We start from the raw sequence: 22,123 nt of genomic DNA on the forward strand, positions 1-22,123 counted from the left end.
AAAAGCAAGCTACATAAAGCCTTTGGCCCCCAACTTGTGCTGTATCTCAGCAAAGACTACAAACCTAGTCCTGCTTACCCGGGAGTGAGCCCCACTGTGTTTTGAGTAGACGTGGTTAGGATTGCACTGTAACCAACCCTTAGCATGAGGCAACTGGAATATGGGATAGTGGCGGAACATGCATGTAGAGATCACTAAATCTCACACCTTGCAGCACCTTGCGGTTGCTATTTGACATCACAGCAGGGTTTCTCTCAAGTGAACAAGTGGCAGCTAGAATGTGAGAAGGGTGGTCCCCACAAGGGATAGGCATATCCTCCCACACACATTTGCAATTTTAGGCTAAAACAGGGGTAAGCAACTCAACACTAAGGACGGCTCTGTATTAACTCAAGAGGCTGTACCTCTATGTTAACCATCACAAAGCAACTTTTTGGCCATATGGTTAACTCAGCCTTTGTTTTATGGGCTGTAGTAATATGCACGTATGGGCTTGTGGGTGCGGGGGAGAGGGAGATGTATGGAATTACGAAATGATGCTCACTTCAGACCAACCAATTCCTGTCGGGAAGAAACAGCAGATGGGATTGATCTCCCTAGGCCTCAGATGATAGTTCTTGTGCAACTGACAAATGAAGCAATAAATAAGACATTTAGACATCCTGCTGTACAATGAAGTGAAATAGCCTAACTCAGGAGAGCAAAAAGAAATCAGCCTTCAGTTTTGCAGAGGGCTGAACTTTGCAGCTGGCCTGTAGCAGAGGGAATGTGCGCTCATCAGGTGCCTAAATAGCTACACTGTCCCATTTCACTTTTACACATATCGTAGGGGCTTCACAACTGCTTTACATTATCGTTTTGTCTTTTAGTCTATAGTACAGCAGACAAAAACTCTCAGGCATCTGTTACAAATGTTTTATTTTACTGGAGAAAAAGTTTTGTCAAACTTCAGAGAACAAAAGTCACAGGTTAATTATCAGTATAAGAAGGACTCCACAGGAGGGAATAAACTCAGGAAAATACCAAATATGACAAAACAAACAAGAAAAAAAAAAGGGGGGGGAGTACTGATTATTCACCTCCAAAATTAAGCCACATATAGGGAGACAGAAACTGAGCTGGGAGGGAAGGCTGTGGCTTAAAGTAGGCTCCAGAAGGAGAAGAGCTTGCCTCCTGTTCCACCCAGGACCACCCTAAACTTAAAATCCAGGTCTAGGCAGGGGGGTGCAATGTCAGTTACTGCTGAACTCCCCACAACACCTCCCTCCCCCATCCCCGCAAAAAATCCTTGGGAAATGTGTTCTATTTTTGTTTTTGTTTTTTAAGGGAAGTTAGTTGTCACTAAACTTTGAAGAGACACAAGATGTCCATTAGTGAGACCATGCTAAACACAAATTGACACATCGTGAAGCCTGGCACAGTTTTGTCGCGGATGTACCACAGGAACCCGACGTCCAGCCCTCAAATAGCCTACCTGAAAAATAAAAGACACAATTCATTTGAAGGCTCAAAGGTGGATCTCTGCCTAGAGTGCCTAGAGGGAACCCAGGACCACGTCGCACAGGATTCCAACACAAAGATCTTCACTTCTAAGGATGGTGCGTGAGTACCTACCCAAACTTCTGAATGTCAAGAAAGCTGTATGTGAGGCTGGTGGAAGGAACAGGCATCAGGGATAGAAAGAGAAAGAAAACTCAGAATTGTAACTATGTCACAAATAGCTCTGGAAAGATAATTATCAGCATATTCCTCAGCGGTTTACTTTGGCTGGGAGCCATAATACAGGATGAGCAGTTTAAGGGAACATTGGTCCCCGCAACCCCAATTAATGTGAATATTTATTTTGAAAAGCAAAAGAACCTCCCTATTTATAGGAAATTCTCAGTGTGCTCATTTTAGTTACAGATTTCCTGAAATGTAAGCAACTAGTTAAAATGCACATTGGGGCAACCACTTTTGGGGCAATGCTTCATTTGTTGGCATTTGCAATCCACACTGAAGCAGGACTAAGAGTGCCTCCTCTCAGCTCAGACCAGTGACTGATACTGCCTCCCAAGCTCCCAGGCAGGTCCTTTTTCCACAACCAGGGATCCTTTTAACACGAGATGAAAGGTACTGAACCTGAGACCTACTGAATGCAGAGCTCTACCAGTGAGCTGTGGTCTCTTCACTGAGCAAGCTGCCTTACTCCAATTCAGATTACTTCTCCATCTAGTTTTATGTTGTCTACTCCAACTGGCAGCAGCTTTCCAGAGCTTCACTGAGAAAATGGGTTTCTCCAACACCTGCTACTTAATCCTTTGGGGGGAGACTGCGCCTGGGACCTTCTGCATTCAAAGCACAAGTTCTACCAGTGATACAGCCTATGTCAACCGTAGTTAAACCCTGGCTTGCATGTGAATTGCCCATCTATTCTGACACTGCTGAGGAGCCTCAGGCTATCCTACTGTGCACTGGGGACATAGATACCCTACAAACAGCAAATGGTGGCATTTGCTATTATTGCAGTTGGTTGCAAGTAAAACACACCTATGGGACTCCTCGTTCCCCTGTCAACTGCACACAATTCAACCTAACTTCCAGATGAATGCATGCTGACTACCCGAATAGGGAGCTGTTGTGTATTTGTGTGTGTGTGTGTGTGTGTGCTCAATAAAAATGTTGCAGTTAGAAAAAGGGGAGGAAGAAAAATCCTTCAATATGGGGAATTATTAGGGTGAGATTGCAAACAGAATTACAAGTGTAATAATATGCATCTGTGGTATGGTAACATTTTATAATGCTGCATATTGTCCTATCTCTCAAAGGGCATCACACAGCTGGAAGAAATACAGGAAGGAAGCAATTAAGATATCAAGGGTGTGGAGTGCTTTCATTATAATATAAGGCTTTTAGTTTTTGTTTTAGAAAGAAGACAAATGGGATGGATGGAGAGAGGTTTATAAAATAATGAACCACATGGGGGAAAAGTGGAAAGAAAATTATTCACCCTCTCTCATACTGCTAGGACTCAGGTATACCTGCCAATGGGTTTAGGATAGAGAAAATCAGAGTATTCCCTCATATAATGCATGATTAACTGAAGAAATTTACTATCAGAAGATGGGGTGATGGCTACTGAATTGTGGCTTTTAAAAAGAATCAGACAAATTCATAAAGGAGGATATCTTCTCAATGGCCACCTCCATGAATTGAGCAGGACAACTCTGAATGAATGCTGGAGTAGACAAGGGAAGCTCAACTTTATGCCCAGCTTGGGACGTACCTAATTAGCCACTGCTGTAAGGAGAAGGCTGGTCTAGGCAGATCTTGGTCTGATTCAGCATGGCTAATCTTGTGTAAGGAGATGTTGAAACTGCACCTTTGACAAGCTGTCATCTTTGAAAATTCACAGGCCCTCTGCGAATGACCCTCCTAGCACACAGCTCAGAGATGAAGCTGGGGAATTTTCTGGATGCTTAAAGACTTGCTGGTTATTTCAGAGCAGCGTTGTCCAAAGGCCACTGCAAGCCAGAGTGACTGCTACACCTCAGCCCCAGCCTCTATAGTGCATACCAAGCTACATATGCAAGGGGGATCCTGGCAGCCTTGTGAGCAGATGGCAAAGGTGCAAGGTCAATGGCAACAGCGGGGAAAACAACCGAAGCACTTGGGCTGGAGAGCAAGAAATTGACAGACTGGGCCAGATTTTAAGAGCAGGAGAGTGGAGCCTATTCTTCCCACAGGAAAATACTCACAGTCCAGCTATGCAGCAAAACCCTCAAGGACAGCTCACTTCTCCTCCCTCTATTGCTGGGCTGGTGACAGTGGTCCAAACTACACCTCCCACACCCAGCTGCATCGCTTGCTCCAGGTTGCCTCAGATATCCTAAGTGCTAGGCCTATGCTGCTGCCAGCAGCTTTGCAATCCAGAGCACAGCAGATACCAGAAGGTATCCCTCAAGACACAGCAGACCATTTTCCCAAGTCTCACCAGCCATGCTAATGTGCCATCCCCCTCCTCCAAGCGACTCAGGAAAAAAACGCTCTCACCTCCAGACTCAATACGCGGAGTATCGCAACCTGTCCGCGCCTGCATCCCGCCCGAACCGCTGGACATCGTAGAGGGATGATCGCGGAACGGGAGAAAGCTGAACACGCTCGTATCCGTACACGTCTCCGACGGTGGAAGCCGCAGCTGCCGAGCGACGCAGGGGGCTTCTATCCCGGGTGTAAAATGAGGAAGTCGCGGCCGCCGCCGCAGCAGCTACTGCTGCTGCAGTTCCCGAGGCAGGCAGCAAGGCCCTCTCGTAGGGCTCTAAGGCAGTGGAGAGGCGATTGGCCATGGCCGTGGCTTGTGAGTACTGGGCGTACTGGGAATACTGGGCCATGGTCTGCTCCGCATAAGCGTCGTATGCAGAAGCCCCATACGCCGCGGCGGACCTCGCGCGATACCGTTTATAGTAGTCCACCATTCCGTAAGGGTCATCATAATACACGGGGTCCCCATAGCCCGTAGGGTAGGGGGTGCGCACCATTCCGTATTGCTCGCTATAAGTTTCGGTCAACTCGGGCACTTGCCCCGTGCGATCTACCGGGCACTCTTTAGACCAGTGACCCTCCTTCCCACACCGGTAGCAGCCACTCTTGTCTCCCATCCCGGGTGCGGTCCTGAGACGGCTGGTGGACAACTGCACGCGCATTCGTTTGCCTTGAAGAAACAGACGCAAGAAGGGCAGCTATAAAGATTTGTTAAAAACAGTTCAAAGCAAAAGCACAGCAGGTCAGGTTTGTTTGCTTGTTTATGTCACAACAACCAGCTGGCCCAGCCTGCACAGCTAACAGTACAAGAGGCAAAATAAAAAGTGTTTCTGGGACCAGTTGTCCCTGGCAGCAGGGAAAGTGGAATCCTGCACCTTCTGACTTGGAATAGCCCACCAATTTACCTGAGGAGCAGCAGCAGAGTTGTTCCAGCCTGCTTAGGAATGTGAACTATTTCATTCAATCCCCAAACATGGCTCTGGCTGCAGTAACACAAAAATATTTTGGCAGGCCTGCAGAATGTTATGGTAAAGCCCGAATGAGCCAGCAGACCCAGGAGGCTTAGGTTCAAAAACTTTGCTAGCTTACTTAGCTAGCTTACTGTATGGCTGCATCGGGAAACATACAATATCCCATTATGTGGTCCTGAACACTCCAGAAAAAACTGTTGCTGTTATTTTGTTTTAAAATAACATTTGTGACCCTTATGAGGGGATGAAATGCTTATAGGGGCATAGCAATGTATGCTAAAGGTTCTAAAAGGATATGAAGAAAGTTCCAACTCTGGTTTCACACTGAATTCATCCTTACATTCTTGATCCACAATTCCTTGCCCCTCCATTTTCCAAAGGCAACAGCACTTCCCTGACCCTGACACCAATAAAACTTGCATATAATGAATCAAATGTAATCTATTCATTCTGCTCAGAGGGATCTTGCAGGATAAGGCTTCCTGAGCTTTCAAGACATGCAGTTAATTGAGATCCCTGACTATGGCCCTGTCTCTATTCCTGGCCTATCACAGACAGACAGACTTTTTCATGCCCAGAGAAACCACTAGCACAGCAACTAAATGGAAGCCAGAGAGGTTGCAGGGCATCAGGGAGGAGGACAGTGACCCCTTACGGAAGTCATAAACGAAGACCACCCATTTCCTCAAGCCAGACCAGAACCAGACATGCACCACAAATGAAAAGATTTACACTTGGCACACAGCCAAACATAGCACGGCTTAGTTGTTACAAGGCCAGCCAAGTCTTTTTCTTTCTGCTGCCACCTGCCTTAGACTCATAGAACTGGAAGGGGCCACGAGGGCAACCTAGTTCAATCCCCCGCAATACAGGAATCCTTCAGCCTTGTGGTCTTACCATGCACAGTGGCTGATAGCATCCACCCAGCAATGCAGGGCAGGTGTTGCTCACTAAACTAGCCTAGTCCACCTTTTAATTGAGGGCAACTGTTTACAGTCCGTGCCCTCATATTTCAGCAGTGAAAAGGTTTAATGTTCAACCCAGCTGATTTCTGCCACATGCATCCAAAAGGCTACTAACAATGGCTATCTGATACCTGTAGTGGCAGTCTGAATACCAGTCACGAGGAAGCATAAGTGGGAAAGGGCTCAGGCATCTGGATGGTCACTACAGGAAACAGGGTGTTGGTCTGACACAGTAAGGGCAATTCTTACGTATGAAGCCCCCTACAAGCTTGTCCCAAGACCACTGCTCCTTTTCAGCTGTCCTTTATTCCAACACCCCCCCCCCCGAAACAGGGGAATCTCAATACACCCCCCCCCCGCATCTTGTTAAGATAGTGGAGAGGAAGGGAACCTTTTTGCGCCTGGGGTTTTCATGCACAGTTCAGCAGCTGCTTTTGCTCCTAGACAACAACCCCTGGAGAAAACCTACCTCCTGATGGAAAGAGGCCAGGTCATCCTGAGAGTAGTGTTTGAAATTTCCCAGGTGCCCTTTGCAACTGGTGTGGGTCCAACTGCGACCACATGGAGATTTCTGGATGCCAGGTTGGCAACTGACCTCTCCATCTGGCTGGCCCCTCCAGCTATCTTAAGCAGGTAAGCAGAAGAGCTTATTTGTTGCATTTGTATCCCACCTTTTCCTCCAAGGTGCACATGGTTCACCCCCATCCTCAGTTAATCCCTACAACAACCCTGTGAGGTAGGCTAAGAGGCTGTGACAGGCCCAAGGTTACCCAGTGAGCTTCACAACTAAGTGGGGGTTTGAACCCTGATCTCCCAGGCCCTAGTCCGACACTCTAACCAGTACACCACACTGACTTCCTAGAGTGGGGCAGCTATATAAATTAAGTAGGTAAATAAATATGGGAAAAGCAAAATGTCACTCAGAAAAGGATCTGAAATATTTTCCTTGAAGCCTGAAATTGTTCTATTCTGGATTGTTTTATCTGATGTTGTAATGTGTTGTAAACTGCTTTGAATGTGGTTTTTTTAAAAAAAAAATATAAACTGCTGTAGAAATGAAACGAGTAACCAATAAAAATTCCACTGGGGGTGGGGGGGAAATGGCACCTAGACATTCTGTTGTGGCGACCGTTACCTAGGTTTAAGGTGCCAATTGGTGATTAGCTTATATATCTTAGTTTCTAACTCTGCCTGGGAGTACATGTGGCTCAGCTTCCAAAGTTATCCTTCTTGCCCACTTTTGTCCAATGGATCAGGTTGCACAGCTTGGTTACTGGGAAACAGCTTCTGTGTTCTTGATCTCACCTTTTGGGGTTTATGCTCCACTGCATGTCAACCCACAACTCCAAATAAGAAGCAGATGGGATCCTGTGCCTTAAAAGCTGCATGAACAGGGCAGGCACTGCTCACCAGACCCCACTTTTAACTGAGTAACACCACTGAAGAAGGAACTTCAGCAAAGCTTCTCTCATCTTTGCATGATCAGCTGTGTTTGCAAAAACCCCTTCTGGTTCAGGCAATTTGTACCTTTTTTGCTGCTACTTAGTTATCTCCTGGAATTCGTCAACAATCACTGTTACTAGCCTGGCAGTCTTCAGTGAGTATGAGTGAAGAACCTTGGCACAGAGAAACACACTTCGCTGCCAAGTTAGCTACAGTGGCTGAATTTAATTGTATAAAGTCTTCAACACCGAATCCAAGACTATATACAACTTCTGTATGGATACTCTTTGGAGCCAAAAGGACTGCAAGTAGGAATTTCTCACCTCAAAGTGTGGCTTAATACTGCCAGATTGGGAGATGAAACAAGCAAACACATAATGGGCATTGATCTGCAACTCCTAAGATGCTGAAGCAACAGAGAGACTGCAAAGGTGGAGGCTTGCCTTATCTTTATGGGTGCTTAATAGGTAATAAATATTATGGCTTATTTCAGCACATGTTTATCCCTGTCTTAACTCTATACAGGCTTCTCCCCACCTCACCATGAACACAGCTCAGCCAAACAATTTCAAATGAACCAGGCCTTTGCTCACATGACTTACAACCCTACCAATTCCTTGCCTTGACCACTCCCTAGAGACATCTAACTTTATATACAGAGTTACATCTTACCTATCAGCATAATATAACTAGATTCTAACCACTTTCCAGACAAGCTAAAAGGAAAATGAAAAAAACCTGTGCATTTTAATTGTACATTTTGGTGGTGGTGGTTGTGTTGTTGTTGTTGTTTTGTTGGAAGAAAGAGTACTTTAATATATTATTATGCAATTCTCACCTGGAAGCTATCAACCTCAGCAAAAATTGACGTGGATGGTTATTTTTGATTTCTTCCCCCACCCAAAAAAAGCTCCAGATTGGAGAAATTTGTTTTGTTAACACATTTTTGCAAACACTGTACTGAAGAGTTTTAGTAACCAACTAAAGTACAACTCAGATGTTCAACATTCTCAAAATTACGTATATATCCCTCTCCAAACCCCCAAAAAGTGGAAGTAAAAAGAAAAGAAATAAATTACTAGAATAAAAATAGTAGATTACTAGAACAAGCTAAAAAAATCAGTCTTTGCTGCCTGCCCCTAGCCATCAGATTTGCTATGTTGTCTTGGATCTAACAATGACATTCTAACTGCTCGGCAGGAAGCTGTTAGCAACAGAATGTTGATAAATACTGCAGCTTCTAAGAGAGAAGTAAAAGGTCATGCAGGCCTTGGGAAGGAGAAGCCATGTGCTGTCAGCAATAAAGGGAAAGGGCATGTGTGTGGGGGGAATCAGTTAAGAAGGCCTAGAAGTAGAAAACACAGGAAGTGCAAAAGTAAACTGGCTGAAGGAATGGGAACAGAGCAGGCAGTGGGCTGGGAAGCATGGGCTTAAGTGATTGATGGCTATAGAGGCAGGAAGCGGGAAGAAGAGAGGCAGTTCTTGTTTTTAAAAAGGATGTACTTGCTGAAAGGAAAGTGACAGGTAGGTAAGGAAGCTGGGTGAGGAGGAAGGGTAGGCTGATTAGGTGGTGGGTGGGATCCATATCGCATGGATTTGAGCCAATCTTCAGTCATCAGTGCTGCATGCTTATAGCAATTCAATCAATAACCAACTAAAACTTTAAATGCACACTGAACATCCACAAACACCACATAACTAGTAGGGCTAAAAAGAAGCAGAGACCTGGGAACTCTGAAAGACATGGGGGCTTTTTCACTGCTGTTCTGAACTGGATGTAAGAGAAATCTAAAGTCATTTTTAAATTTAAATTTAAAGTTAGAAAACTTCTTTTGGGGTGGGAGGATACATTGAAAGTTTTTCTTCTAATACGCTGGCTGTTCAGCTAAAATCAATTTTTAAGGCATCTTTCTGGGATTTCATTAAATTTACTGGTTGAAAACATGTATTTGAAATTGTTCTGGCTCTACAAATTTGGATGCAAACGTATTGAGGAGGCCTTCCTTTTCAGAAAGCAGTGAGCTTTGGTTCATTAAATTTCTCACACAGAAAATAAAGTACCCACTTTCAAATCCTCAAACAAGGCCTTTTGCCAAGAATGTACATGTATTTAAATTGAATCTATTTAAGAAAATCATTGGTTAGAAGCCAGACTAATCAAATATTAAAATCTAGCCAGCGGACAGCCCTGCTAGCTGCTGAACATGGCTGGAGTAGTTTGGAACTCTTGTCAGCCCCCGTGGGAGAGGCGAACCCGTACATGGGTCTTTTTCCTTCCTGTTCCTAGCCCACCTGGCTCCCCCTTTCCCACCTTGGAATTCTGTGTTGTCAAGGCCCCTGATGGCCTCCACGGCATCCTCTGCTCTCTCCATGTGCACAAACGCGTAATCCTTAACAATGTCGCATTCAAGCACCGGCCCATACTCCTCAAACTTGGTTCGCAGCTCCAGGTTGGTGCAGCCGGGGCTGATGTTGCCTACGTGCAGTTTGGTGGAAGCCTTGCTCTTGTTCTTACTGGCCTCCACGTTGATGCACACCCCGTGCAGCTTGTAATGGTGCAGGTTGCGGATGGCATCCTCGGCTGCCGTCTTGTCCTCAATGTGCACAAAGCCGTAGTTCTTGATGATGTCGCATTCCAGAACCCGTCCGTACTGCTCAAAAAGGGAGCGGATCTCCTGCTCCGTGGCCTCCCGAGGAAGATTGCCAATAAAAAGTTTCACCATGGTGGCTAATGCTGAGCGTGGGGGACAAGAAAGAGGCTGCATTTCAATGAAGGAAGACAGACAGTATTAAGACACTTACACAAAGAAAGAAAACCAAACCGGGATTCACTAGTCAAAGAACAATTCCTCACATCAAGATCAATAGCATCTAATGAATTTCACAAGCCCCCTTCAAGTGCTATCTTCCAAGAGATCATAATCTTGGGGGTATGGCTCTACCCCCATACGGTGGGGGGGGGGGATATCTGTGCAGAGAAGCAGACTCTAGTTAAGTAGCCTTCCCATGGTTTGCAAACCGGTGTGATCAGGGCTCTAAGTCACAGGTACTTCAGGCAGACTCTCCTCTTCAGAAGTTCTTCTCTTATGTGTGTGGATAGCAGTGTGCAGGCACAACCCCCCTCTTTCTCCATGCAGCAGATGGACTGCCTGTTTTTAGAAATATTGTTATTAGGCTTATGTACTTGCTTCCCTGAGCTCCTTTGGAAGGAAGAATATAAACTTTTAGAGTAATAATAACTGAAGGATCTAAACCTGGATTTCCTGTATATCCAAAGCAAGTGATCTATCCTATTTACCACAAACTGATTTTCTAAGAAGATTCACTTATTCAACAGATTTATATTCACCTCTTAAGCATTCAGATATTCAAAGCAGCGCACAATAATGTCTTAATCATGTTTAAAGTCTCTGTAAAAGCAGGCCTCTACATACAAATCCAAAGATGCATTCCGCCCACACGCTGCAACATTTATTTATACAGTCGTACCTTGGATACCAAATGCCCCATAACTCAGACATTTTGGCTCCCAAATGCCACAAAACCTGGAAGTGATTGTTCCAGTTTGCGAACGGTCTTTTGGAATCCGAATGTCCGATGGGGCTTCCGCGGCTTCTGATTGGCTGCAGGAGTTTCCTGCAGCCAATCAGAAGCTGCAATTTTGTTTTCAAACATTTTGGAAGTCGAACGGACTTCCGGAACGGATTCTGTTCAACTTCCAAGGTATTACTGTATACTGCTTGGTTGTAACAAAACCTATCAACCTACCATAAGCATTGTCATTCCTATTTTCTTTTTTCAGGCCCTTTATCTGTGCCTTTAACAGCGGCTTGGCATAGAACAATTTAGAAAGTGACTATTTTACATTCACTTCATGCAATAAAAGCTTCCCCTACAGAATTTCTGGGCAACAGATTGTTGCTATAGCAGAAGATCAGAACATCTTTTGTGAGGTACATCCCTCTGGAATTACCTTCCACAAAGCAGCATCTCTCCTAACCTTTGGGGATTAAGGCTGGGTTGGTTTATTCAATATCTGCTATTGAATTGGAGCTCCTTCTGTTGGTGCTGCTTTGTGGATTTGTGCCACACCCTCTTGAAGTGCACAGCTCTCTACTTTCAAATAAATTCCTTTTCAAAAAACCAGTCTCTCCTCAGGGCCTTTGGATTACATCCCCCCACTCTCACTACTGCAATTATAACCAAGATTGACACTGCATCTCTTTTCATGCTCTTTTAAGGTGTGTTTTTTTAAAAATGTATTGTTAGGACTCTTATTTCATATATATTGCAAGCCACCAAGCGCTCTATTGAGGGAGTGGAAAGATGGCATATAAACTTCTGAAACAAACAAACAAACAAACAAAAATGCAAGTACATGCATTTAATTGCTTTTGCTACCTGCTTACCTCACCGTCCTCTCATTTTCTAATTTAGATAGTAAGTTAACAATGCAGTCCTTTGCATGGCTCTATAGAAACAAGCTTTTGAGTTCAATAAGACCGAAGCCTAAATATGGGCTGCATATGCACTGTGCTTTTAAAGCACACAAGCTCTCCTAAGGAATCTTGGGAACTGTAGATTGTTGGGGTACAGGGAATTGTTCAATGAGGGGTAAATTATAGTCCCCAGGATTCTTTGGGAGACCCCAACTGCTTTAAATGTATGGTGTGCATGCAGCACGAGTTTAGTTTAGGGCAAAACTAGATGTAACATTGGTTTAGTATTGCATAGTTGTTTTTAAGGAAATAGTCGGTGTATGGGGTGGAAACTGAATTGTGACAGTAGTGTGGGCTGAGGGGAAGTTTTATTTATTATTGAGATTTATACCCTTGTAGGGTATGGGTCACATCAACAGAAATAAAAAATAAAATTAAAAAATTATACAACTAAAACTAACACACACATTTCTGATATGATAAAAATACATTTATTCTTCTGCCACTACCCAAAGGAAACAAAAATGGTTTCAACCATCACTGAAACCCCTATGGCATGATAGCCCCATGCAGAGTGCATTGCTGTACAGTGGTGCCTCGCAAGACGAAATTAATCCGTTCCGCGAGTCTGTTTGTCTTGCGGTTTTTTCGTCTTGCGAAGCACGGCTATTAGCGGCTTAGCGGCTTTAAGAAAAAGGAAACAAACTCGCAAGACGTTTCGTCTTGCGAAGCAAGCCCATAGGGAAATTCGTCTTGCGGAACGACTCAAAAAACGCAAAACCCTTTCGTCTAGCGAGTTTTTCGTCTTGCGAGGCATTCGTCTTGCAGGGCACCACTGTACTGTAGTTGGTTTGGAAATTACCAAATCATGAGTTACTGTAGCCACTCTATCTCAGTCAAAGAAAGGCCATAGCTGGTACACCAAAAGTAGCTTGTAACAGACACTCTGTGACAATGTGGCTACTAGAGTCTACATACATGATCTTTTAATGGGAGTGCAACCTCTCCAGAATAAGGTGTGAACCCACTTCCTGAATATAGGACCAAAAAGCCACAGAATCTCCATACTTTCAGCTCAGTGCCCGCCCCCCGCCCTCCACCACTTCCAGGCAATCAATTCGCACCCAAAAGCCTTCTGATTCCAATGCAAGAAGGCATCATCAGCATATTGATGCCAACTCATCCCACATCCCCTTATGATGGTACCCAACAGCTTCACATAGATGTTAAACAGCATGGCAGACAGGATGGACCCCCTACGAAGCTGAACAGCGCAATTACTATGGGGACAAGCAGGAATCTCAAAAAGCTATTCTCTGAATCTGGTACCCAGAGTAGATGAACTACCATTGCACAACACTGCCTCCAATTCCCAATTTACGAAAGCGGCCAGTAGGACACCAGAGCTAAGTACCGTATTTTTTGCTCTATAAGACTCACTTTTTCCCTCCTAAAAAGTAAGGGGAAATGTGTGTGCGTCTTATGGAGCGAATGCAGGCTGCACAACTATCACAGAAGCCAGAACAACAAGAGGGATTGTGGGTTTCACTGTGCAGCAATCCCTCTTGCTGTTCTGGCTTCTGAGATTCAGAATATTTTTTTCCTTGTTTCCCTCCTCCAAAAACTAGGTGCATCTTGTGGTCTGGTGCGTCTTATAGAGCGAAAAATACGGTATATCAAAAGCTGTTAAGTGACAATCAACAGAGTCATACACACTCCCATCCCTCTCCCAATTCAAATAATCAATAAGGGCAACCCAAACCAGGCAGTTGACTGAAATAGGCCATGATAGCATGCTTCTTCCAAGCACACCTGAAGTTGAACAGCTATTACCTTCTCAATTGCCTTGCTCCCAAAAGTGGGTATCATATTTCTCGGTCTAAGGAAGGCTTCTTCAGGAGGGGTTGCACTCTCCTTCAAAGCAGCCAACACAGCACAACGCTCCCTAAATGAAGTATTCACCACTGCTGGGATTCACCCAGTCAATCCCTTTCAACTAGATTTTATAAGCCAGGATGAGCAAAGGGTTAAGATTGCAGGTGGTAGGCCAAACCCCTTCAAGTATCTTCACCAGGTCATTGGGGCACAACAGCTGAAATTGATCCCATTTATCCAACCTTGACACTGCCAGAGACTTCCCCTTGACCTGCAGAAATATGCAGTCCATGTCAGACCAAATACAAATGATTTTGTATTAAAAGTGCCTTGCAAATCTCTCACAGCAAGTGATAACCATAGTTCCCCCTCATGAGGGGTGGGAAACCTTGAACTATGTAGAACAGCTCTGCTAAACGGCTATGTGAGGATGCCATGGTGGCAAAGTAATAAGCCATCACCACCACATGGTAGGTGTGAACATACACTCTTACCTTTGCTTGGCCATGTTCCATGAGAGACTTGTGCCACTTATGTTCAAACCAGTAGCCAGTCCATTTCACTGATCAAAGGTCCTCCTGAGAACCAGTGGGCCCCATCACCTCCATGGACTGAGAGAGGATGCTCAGCAGCAATTTGGCCTAGTGTCCCCTCCATCAGAACATTTGACAGGGAGACCAGGGCCTCAGCCTTTAACCCATTGCTCCTGTCACAGTCCCAATCAGAAGCAGACCCCCTCTACCCCATTTATTACCATGAGAGGAATGTAATACATAACATTTAATCCCAAGAATAAAAGTAGCACATATCCATTGTACTCTGCCACAAAAACTCATTGAAATTAAATTGGATTTCACTCAGAAGATGGTGCAAAAGCACAATACTTCAGTTTAGCAAGAACCTTTACGTATCTCACTTTCAAATGAGGTAAGCTAAACAGGATAGTAGAAAGCAAATAAAGTATTTTTGTCACACAATGACTTAATTGCTTTTCTCTCCCCCCCACAACTTCACCACACTAGCTGAAGTGTCATAAGTAAAATGAGAAGGGGGTGATTTCAGCCCCCAAATCTATTTACTGTTTGCAAAGATCCATACCCCGCCTTGTTAATTTAATTGAAAGATAGGGTATACATTTTAATAATAAACTTATTGGGACACGGACCCCCTGCCCTCTCTCTTTACACTTAAGACTTTGTAAATTTACGTGTACACAGTGACACTGATGCAAAGATAATAATAAACTGCAACAACAATAATGCTAACAAAACCATTATTTTGTAAGCCACCTGAAGAACTTCTTACAGCTCACGAGAGTGCCCTCTCAGGGATGCCCCCAAGAACAGTTAACTCCTTCTCCACAACAGACACCATGTCTTTACAGCTTCCATTCGTTGCTGAAGACACACCTCTATATCCTGGTCTTTTGAGTAATGCGCTGTGTGGAATTATTTTGGCGGGGTTATGGATGATAGAGCTGTTTTACTGTCTCATGTTTTTCAAATGCTGCAATTCCACCCTGGGACTGTCTGGCAAGGGGTAGGCAAGAAACACAACAGCAACAACAATGAGCACGTAACGTAATACTTTCTTCATTATTTGATAGAAATGAACGTTAACACTGGAATATGCTTATTGTTAAGAGTATAAACACAACGTGCTAACAATATATAGCATGTTATGGATAATATTAAGATCTTATTAAGTTTACATTACAGTATTTAATCTAACAACGTGTCAACATCAATTAGGATAAAACTGAAAGGGTTCATATTGACCACATACTGCTTTCTAAAAAACAACTGCTAGTATTGTATGTTATCGTACTTCGCTGTTTTCGTATACGCCACCTGGAGAAGTTGGTTATCGGGTGGCATATAATTAAAAAATGCTAGATATTAAAGTATCGATATATAACAGAAGAATAAGGCGAGGAGGAATTAATGTCAATAACATAACAATTATTACCAATTATATTATCAGTATTATTTAAATCCACAAAACCCACCCAACCCCGCTTTACACTTCAGCCAACCGCCCAGAATTGCACCTCGTTACCTTGCCTTAGCAGCAGCAGCAGCGGCGGCGGCAGCCCACGGCACAAAATGGCGGCAGAGACAACGGAAAAGCTTCTCACCCGCCCTCCGAACCCCCTAACCCGCGCTCCGCTGTACCGTAATTGGTCCCACGAGGAACCGCCGCGCGTGGTGAGTGGGCACGGGCCAGAGTCTATCAAGGAAGTCTAGCCAATGAGAGCCCTCTTTGAAAAGGCAGCCATGTGGGTTGGTTCCTAGCATCTGACGTCGACGACGAGGAGGAACAGGGGGGAAATTTTCGCCCCTTGGCGCGCCCACGCCCAGCTTTCTCCTCTTCCCCCGCCTACGTCGGCTGATCCTTCGTTCTCAATGACGAGTCGCGTCGTCCGAGAGCGAAGGGTCGTACCATTTTCAGGAGCGTGGGGGTGCCCAGTTGGGAGGTGGGGGCCGCCGAGTGTATGTTGCTGAATGGTAGGCTCGTAGATGTGGGAAGTTTTTCCCCCCCTCTGGGTGATACCCCGAAAAGGCGGGGTTGGTGTCCCATAGGGGCTCACAGCGAGGATGAGAAGGGATAGAAAGTACTTTTGGGAAGGAGTCCCTGAAAATAGGGTGGGGAAAGGAGCCTCGGAGTACCTTTATTAATGTTTCCCCATCTATCCGTGATTAACGCTGTTACCCCACTTACTTTATTCTGTTCCAGGCTCCCCTCTCTCCATGTTATTCTCACAACAACCCTGTGAGGTAGGCGAGGCCAAGCAAGGAGGACTGGCCCAAAGTCACCCAGTGGGAGCTTCATATCGAATGGTATAGTATATGCAATGCAAAATGTCCCAGGTTCAATTCCTAACATTGCCTGGTAGGACTCGGGAAGACTCCTGAAAATTATCTGAGAGCTAGTGTGGCATAATGGTTAGTGTTGGACAATAACCAGGCTTTGAGTCGCCATTCAGTCATGAAGCTCACTGTGTCACCATCTCTCAGCCTAACCTACCTCCCAGGGTCACCGTGAGGATGAAATGAGAACACTGAGTAGTATCACCAAAAATAGCCCTGATTGTGGGGGTTCTCCATAGGGTGTCTGAAGTAGCATAGAAACCTTTTTTCTTTTCAGTTGTTCCCCCCACCCACCCCTCACAGTATGGGCAGAAATCCAGTATGGAAAGCCTTTTTCCAGTGGGCAGATGCAGTGTGTCAAAAGGGAAGAAAGTATGCCAGATAAGGTCTGACCAAGGGGGAAATGGGGCTGTACTTTTCTTCTAATTAAGCATCACAGAGGAGATGCCTACTGAAGGCTATGGGCAGTTATAGTTAAGTGGAACCTCCATGGACAGGTGCAACCTGAATATCAGTTAGCAGACAAGACATAATTCATGCTTGTGAGCCTCCCTGGATGTTGTTAAGATCTTAAGGAGAGCCTGACTGCTGGATCAGGCCAAAGGCCCACCTGGTCCAGCATCCTGTTCTCTCATTGGACAACCAGATGCCTATGGGAAGCCTGCGAGGAGGACCTGAGTGCAACACTCTCCTCCCCCACTTTTGATTGCTAGCAATTGGCATTGAGGCATGCTATCTCTTGGCAGTTGAGGTAGAGCACAGCCATAATGGCTGGTGGCTACTGACAGGGCAAATAGAATCACAGAATTGTAGAGTTGGAGTAGATGACCCTTGGGGTCTCTTCCAACTCCCTGCAATGCACTAGAGATGGGCTCTGGTTTACTAGGGCTCCTTTTAAGCTAAACTTTTGCCTGTGCTATGTCTGTTAAAGACACAGAAGCACTGTCAGCCTTTTTTTAAAAGGGTGGCAGCCTGAAGTTGCGGTACACTGGAGGAAGCTGATGGCAGTAGCCAGTCTATAAAGCAGCCTTGAGTCTGCACTGGGGGTGGGGGTGGAGGTGTCTCCCCTCTTTGGGTTAACAATACTTATCCAATCATGTTTCCGCTTCAAATGACGGGTCTCCTCTTGGGGTGTACCAGTTAAAGTGTTGCATGCTGCAGACTCAGGGTTTTTAACAGGAGCAGCTGCCTTGCCCCAAGTCAGGCTTTTCTAGCTCAACACTGGCATTGACTCTCCAGGGAAACCCTTGGGCAAGATGCAGTGCATGCTTCTCTCCTCCTCCCTGCAGCCACTCATTCTGAGCCCAATCTTCACTGTTCCCCAGAGAGAAAGGGCAGGTGAGTGAGAAGAGGTCTGCAGGTGACAAGGGTGAGAATTGCAGCAACAATAGGCTCTGGTGATCAGCAAAGGGGACCCTGTCAAGGTGCCTGAAAATGCCAACTCCATACATGTCCCTGCATTATCACTTGTTGCAGTGACTAGCAAGACAAGGCAAAGCTTTTCTCCGTGTTGGAAAGCTTCACCTGCCTATATTTTGGCTCATCAGGCAGCTCTCTCCATCTTAAAAAAGCAACTGACCAAGCAGACTAGTTTTAAAACTTTTTGCTTTTAAATTTGTTTTAACTTTCAGACACTTTTATTATATGGTTTTTATCTTTTTAATGTTGTGAACCATTGCAGTATGCTTTTTATCATTTGGTGGTATATAAGTATTTTAATAAATAAGTAAATAAGATCCTGCTCAGACTATTTGCCTTTTAACGCAGAGACAGCAACACAGGGAGGGGATTTCAGATTTTGCTGCCGTCACAACAGGTGGGCAGGAATGAAACAGGCTGGCTACTCTCTACACAGATTCTTTTTATTTGTCCAAAAAGATCGGAACAGATGCCACTGCAAACACGTGAATAACGGTCTCCCACAAGCACGGATACACCACCAGGATGCTGCTTGGGAGCAGGGACCCCTGACAGGTGTGCTGGGAAGGCACAGAGTGCCCTGCTTTTAAAAGCCAGGTCCCCTCCCTCAGAAACAGAACCCTCTTCCCAAGTCACCTCCTGTAATCCAGATTGTTGGGAGGCAGGCGATGGCTGCTCTCTGGGTTTTGCGCACCCTGCTGTGGGCCCTGTGCTGAGGCAGCCTCTGCATCCTTTGTGGCAAGGGTGACGGCGCAGTGTTATCTTCACATGGCAAGGGGGTGGGGGGGTGGAAGTGTAGCAGGCAGGGCAGCATATGATTATGAAAAGGAAGGCACACACAGGTCAAAAACCAGAGCTAGAAAAACGGGAATGGAGCAAGGACACAGCTGTGCGGGATGTGAAGATCAGCAGTGGAATTCCATGCCTGTGGAGATCAGGCAAGCTGGTGAGGTTTCGATGGACATCGAATCCAGGTAGACCCAACAGAGCAACCTCAGTTCCTGCAACCGGGCAAAGTAATGTGATTCTTGTAATACTCAACCACCACCACCCGAATACACATGTTCCAGCCATGTAAACTGGCTCCTTTCAATATAGCCTTCAGGAACAACCTTTCCTGCTTCTTTTTCTTAAAAAAGGACCCAGAGAGGAGTTATTTTCAGGACAGGCTTTGCAAAAAAATAAAATACAATCACTGCCCAGAACACAATGCATTTGCTCCCTTTTGATTCCAAAGTCTCCCTTTTAAGACAGAACAGAGTGACTCATGGCCACAGGATGTGGAGACTGGACCTGCGGCTGGGAAGTATAGAAACTGCTATGAGCCACGGTAGTGCAGAAAGAAATGTCTGTTCACAGGCAGGATACTTCCATGTACTGTAACCTCCTCCAGCATGAAGCCTAGGTGATTTGGACCCCAACTCCCATTAGCCTCAAGTAGCATAGACGTGTTACCTGGAGCTGATGGAAGTTGTCGTTCAAGACATCTGGAGGGCATCCGGTTGGAGAAGGCTGGTATAACAGATGCTGAGAACTTACAAGAGGTGCTGCTTGAGAGTTTTGCTGGATTAGATGTTTGAACTCATAGAAAATGAGGAAATCAAGGCCAGAAAAAGGCAGGGGTGTGCGAGTGGTCTTTATAATAGTGGCATGGATTACCAGAGCCATAGATAATTGTGATTGGCAGAAGGTGTCTCTTAGGATGCAGCTCTGCCCCACTACTGTAGAACAAGTCTTTCCAATCCTGGTGACTTCCAAATGTTCTGCACTGCCACTTCCATCAGTCCCAGCCAGCAAAGCATGTGTGTGTGAGAGAGAGAAAGTGAGAGTGAGTGACAGAAGGGGATATGACCTAAAGTGGAAGTGATGGGTGCCTCTGGCAGACGGCCTACCTATCAGCAGCAATGCCTGCTTTGGCCCAAGTGGTGCCAACATCTGGTTCAGGCACCCCCCCAAACCATTGGCAAACCAATGACGCCTGCCATTTTAAAATTTCCCACAATGCTCCAGGGGCACCAAGGGTATTGTGGGGAAATAAAAGTGGCTGCTGGTTTTCAAGAACCAGCTGGCCAATAAGCCTGGGTCCAGAGGGGTACTTTGCCAGTCCCCACTCCCCAAAAACATGGAACTGGCCTTGGTAGACAGAAGAAAGCTAAATTTGTCTTATGCAAGACTTTTGCCCCTCTCCTGTAACCACCTGTTTATCCCGGTTCTGCTCCCAGTCTGGAGGCCTGAGAAATTGTAAGAATCACAGTGGAGGAGGCATTTTCAAAGACGGGGGGGGGGGCTTAGCCCCCTACCTCGCTCACCCACAATGTCTCCATTCATACACCCTCTCCTTGCTTAGGTAGCGTATCCCTAATCCAGACCTGGGCCGAATGTAGGCCTGAGGGATCTACTTTGTTTTTTCCCTACAACCCTGAGATCTACCACCTGGAGCCAGGTGCAACAACAGGCGCTCAACTGAGCAAATGTACTGAGGACTTAATAAGAATTAAGGATGAAAGTGTGCCCTCTGAGCACGTGCTGAGTCCAGGAAGTAGTGATCAGTATCCACTATCAAGATCACAAATCCTTTCATACAAAAATCCACTCCTGCTTACTCCCTCCCAAAGCAATCTGATTTGAGGGAGGAGGCAGTTGTTGCTATTGTCGGATCATTAGGAGTCAAAACCTCTTACCGATCTACCACAAAACAGCCAGAGATCTACTAACAAGATTCCAATCTAACTTCTACCCATCCCTGATGAAAGCCCAGGACCAGGGTCCTTATTAAAGGGGAACTCACTTACTTGCCCATTGAGAAGGTGGCTTAGCTACTGTTTTTAGACAGCTGCTGGGAACATGATTTAGCTAAAAAAAAAAATTGGAGGGGAAAGACAGAGAGCAAGGTTGGGTCCAGCAGTGCACTGGAAAAGAGGCTTTTCTTCAAAACCAGCCATATCTTGTTCCTTCCTGTTAGCCTTCAGGACAGTGCCCATTTCAGGAGACTGCAAAAACATGATGGAGCATACCAGGAGGAAAATGGGGTGAGGTGGTGGGGCTCCTCAGGCAGTGGAAGCATTTCCTGGCTAGGGATGAGATCATAGGAGAAGATTCTCAACGACAAAACCCTGAACAGTCCATTTCACCTCCGACAAAGTTTTGATGGCACCTGGAAATGGAAAACTTTCACACAGAGCCCATGCCGTTGCAACCCCAGAAAGGTCGGGATCCCCCTGCTCCTATTGAATGGAAGTAGCGGGCCGTCCTCCTCCCTCTCCCCATGACCTGCGCAGCACCCATCACTTGATGACCCAGATGTGCACCCCCATCACACCCAGAGTTCATCAACCCCCCCTCCCATCTCAAGGCAGCCTGCCCCCCACCCTCCAATGCAGCATCTCTGCCAGGGGCTTCTGCAAACGTGATTCGATAGAGGCAGCATGGCTTGTTTAGTTTTTTTTCTTTTGTTGGAGGGCGGGGAGGCAGGAGGAGAGGCATTCCTCATAAAGTTTGAAGATGCTTCATGCAATCTGCAGTACTAAAAAAAGAAAAACAACTGTGGTCTCCATCAGCTGTGTCATGCCCCGGCCCCTCCCTCCCTCCCCCCCCAGTCCAAAGCCCCCGCCATGCCCGCTCTGATGATCAGTTCTGTACAGATTCGGCAGCTGCAGCCCCCACCCTGCCCCACTTCTCCAGGTGTGGCCCCTTATTTGTTCTTCTTGAAAAAGCTAAAGCGTTTCTCGCGATCTTTTTCCTTGGACTCTTTGCTACGCAGAGTGACAGTCCCTTCCGGGGCGCTGTTAGGCGAGACGGGAGGCATGGTCAAGGCCCGGGTCATTCCTTTGCTGATGAGCGGCGGCTGGTCCTCTGCAGGGCCTTGTGGTGTTGGGGCGCAGGCAGCTGCAGCGTTGATGACTCTCATCCAGCTGCTCATCTCAGCCTGGATGGGGGAAGAAGTGGGAGAGGGGGCAAAGCATGAGCCGATAGTCCTTCTGAGCATGTGCGGAGTGTTTACCCCCAGCATGCCCCTGAGAAATGGCACCATTCCCCCTCTAAGGGGTATATAAGGGAGGGTGGATGTTAAGGGCTTTGGAGTCAGAGGCTGGGCTGGCATGGATGGACGGCTCCTTTCATTT

General features: G+C 45.9%; 2 protein-coding genes across 7 annotated transcripts in view; both read right to left on the reverse strand.

Moving 5' to 3' along the window:
* Positions 1-901: 901 nt before the first annotated feature.
* Positions 902-15,893, reverse strand: LOC308465951 (RNA-binding protein 4B-like). 5 transcript variants are annotated; one of them, XM_080986439.1, is made up of 4 exons: positions 15,772-15,893; positions 9,711-10,133; positions 4,033-4,690; positions 902-1,474 (listed from the first exon to the last, which is right to left on the reverse strand). In XM_080986439.1, the coding sequence occupies exons 2-3, from the start codon at positions 10,120-10,122 to the stop codon at positions 4,041-4,043; spliced, it is 1,062 nt and encodes a 353-aa protein (XP_080842565.1). In that variant the 5' UTR covers positions 10,123-10,133; positions 15,772-15,893; the 3' UTR covers positions 902-1,474; positions 4,033-4,040. The 5 variants fall into 5 exon arrangements, with proteins under 5 accessions (XP_080842565.1, XP_080842566.1, XP_080842568.1 ...); XM_080986440.1 differs by having other exon boundaries at positions 15,777-15,856; XM_080986442.1 differs by lacking the exon at positions 15,772-15,893 and adding an exon at positions 15,722-15,746.
* A 2,538-nt stretch (positions 15,894-18,431) lies between these two features.
* Positions 18,432-22,123, reverse strand: part of SPTBN2 (spectrin beta, non-erythrocytic 2) — a 95,986-nt gene continuing 92,294 nt past the window's right edge. For both annotated transcript variants that reach the window (XM_080986136.1, XM_080986137.1), the window contains one exon: positions 18,432-21,927. In XM_080986136.1, the coding sequence (XP_080842262.1) occupies positions 21,694-21,927 (234 nt within the window). In that variant the 3' untranslated portion in view covers positions 18,432-21,693. The remainder of the gene's footprint in view (positions 21,928-22,123) is intronic.

This window comes from Podarcis pityusensis, assembly GCF_964106645.2.
Source record: "Podarcis pityusensis genome assembly, chromosome: 16".
Classification (NCBI taxonomy): domain Eukaryota; kingdom Metazoa; phylum Chordata; class Lepidosauria; order Squamata; family Lacertidae; genus Podarcis; species Podarcis pityusensis.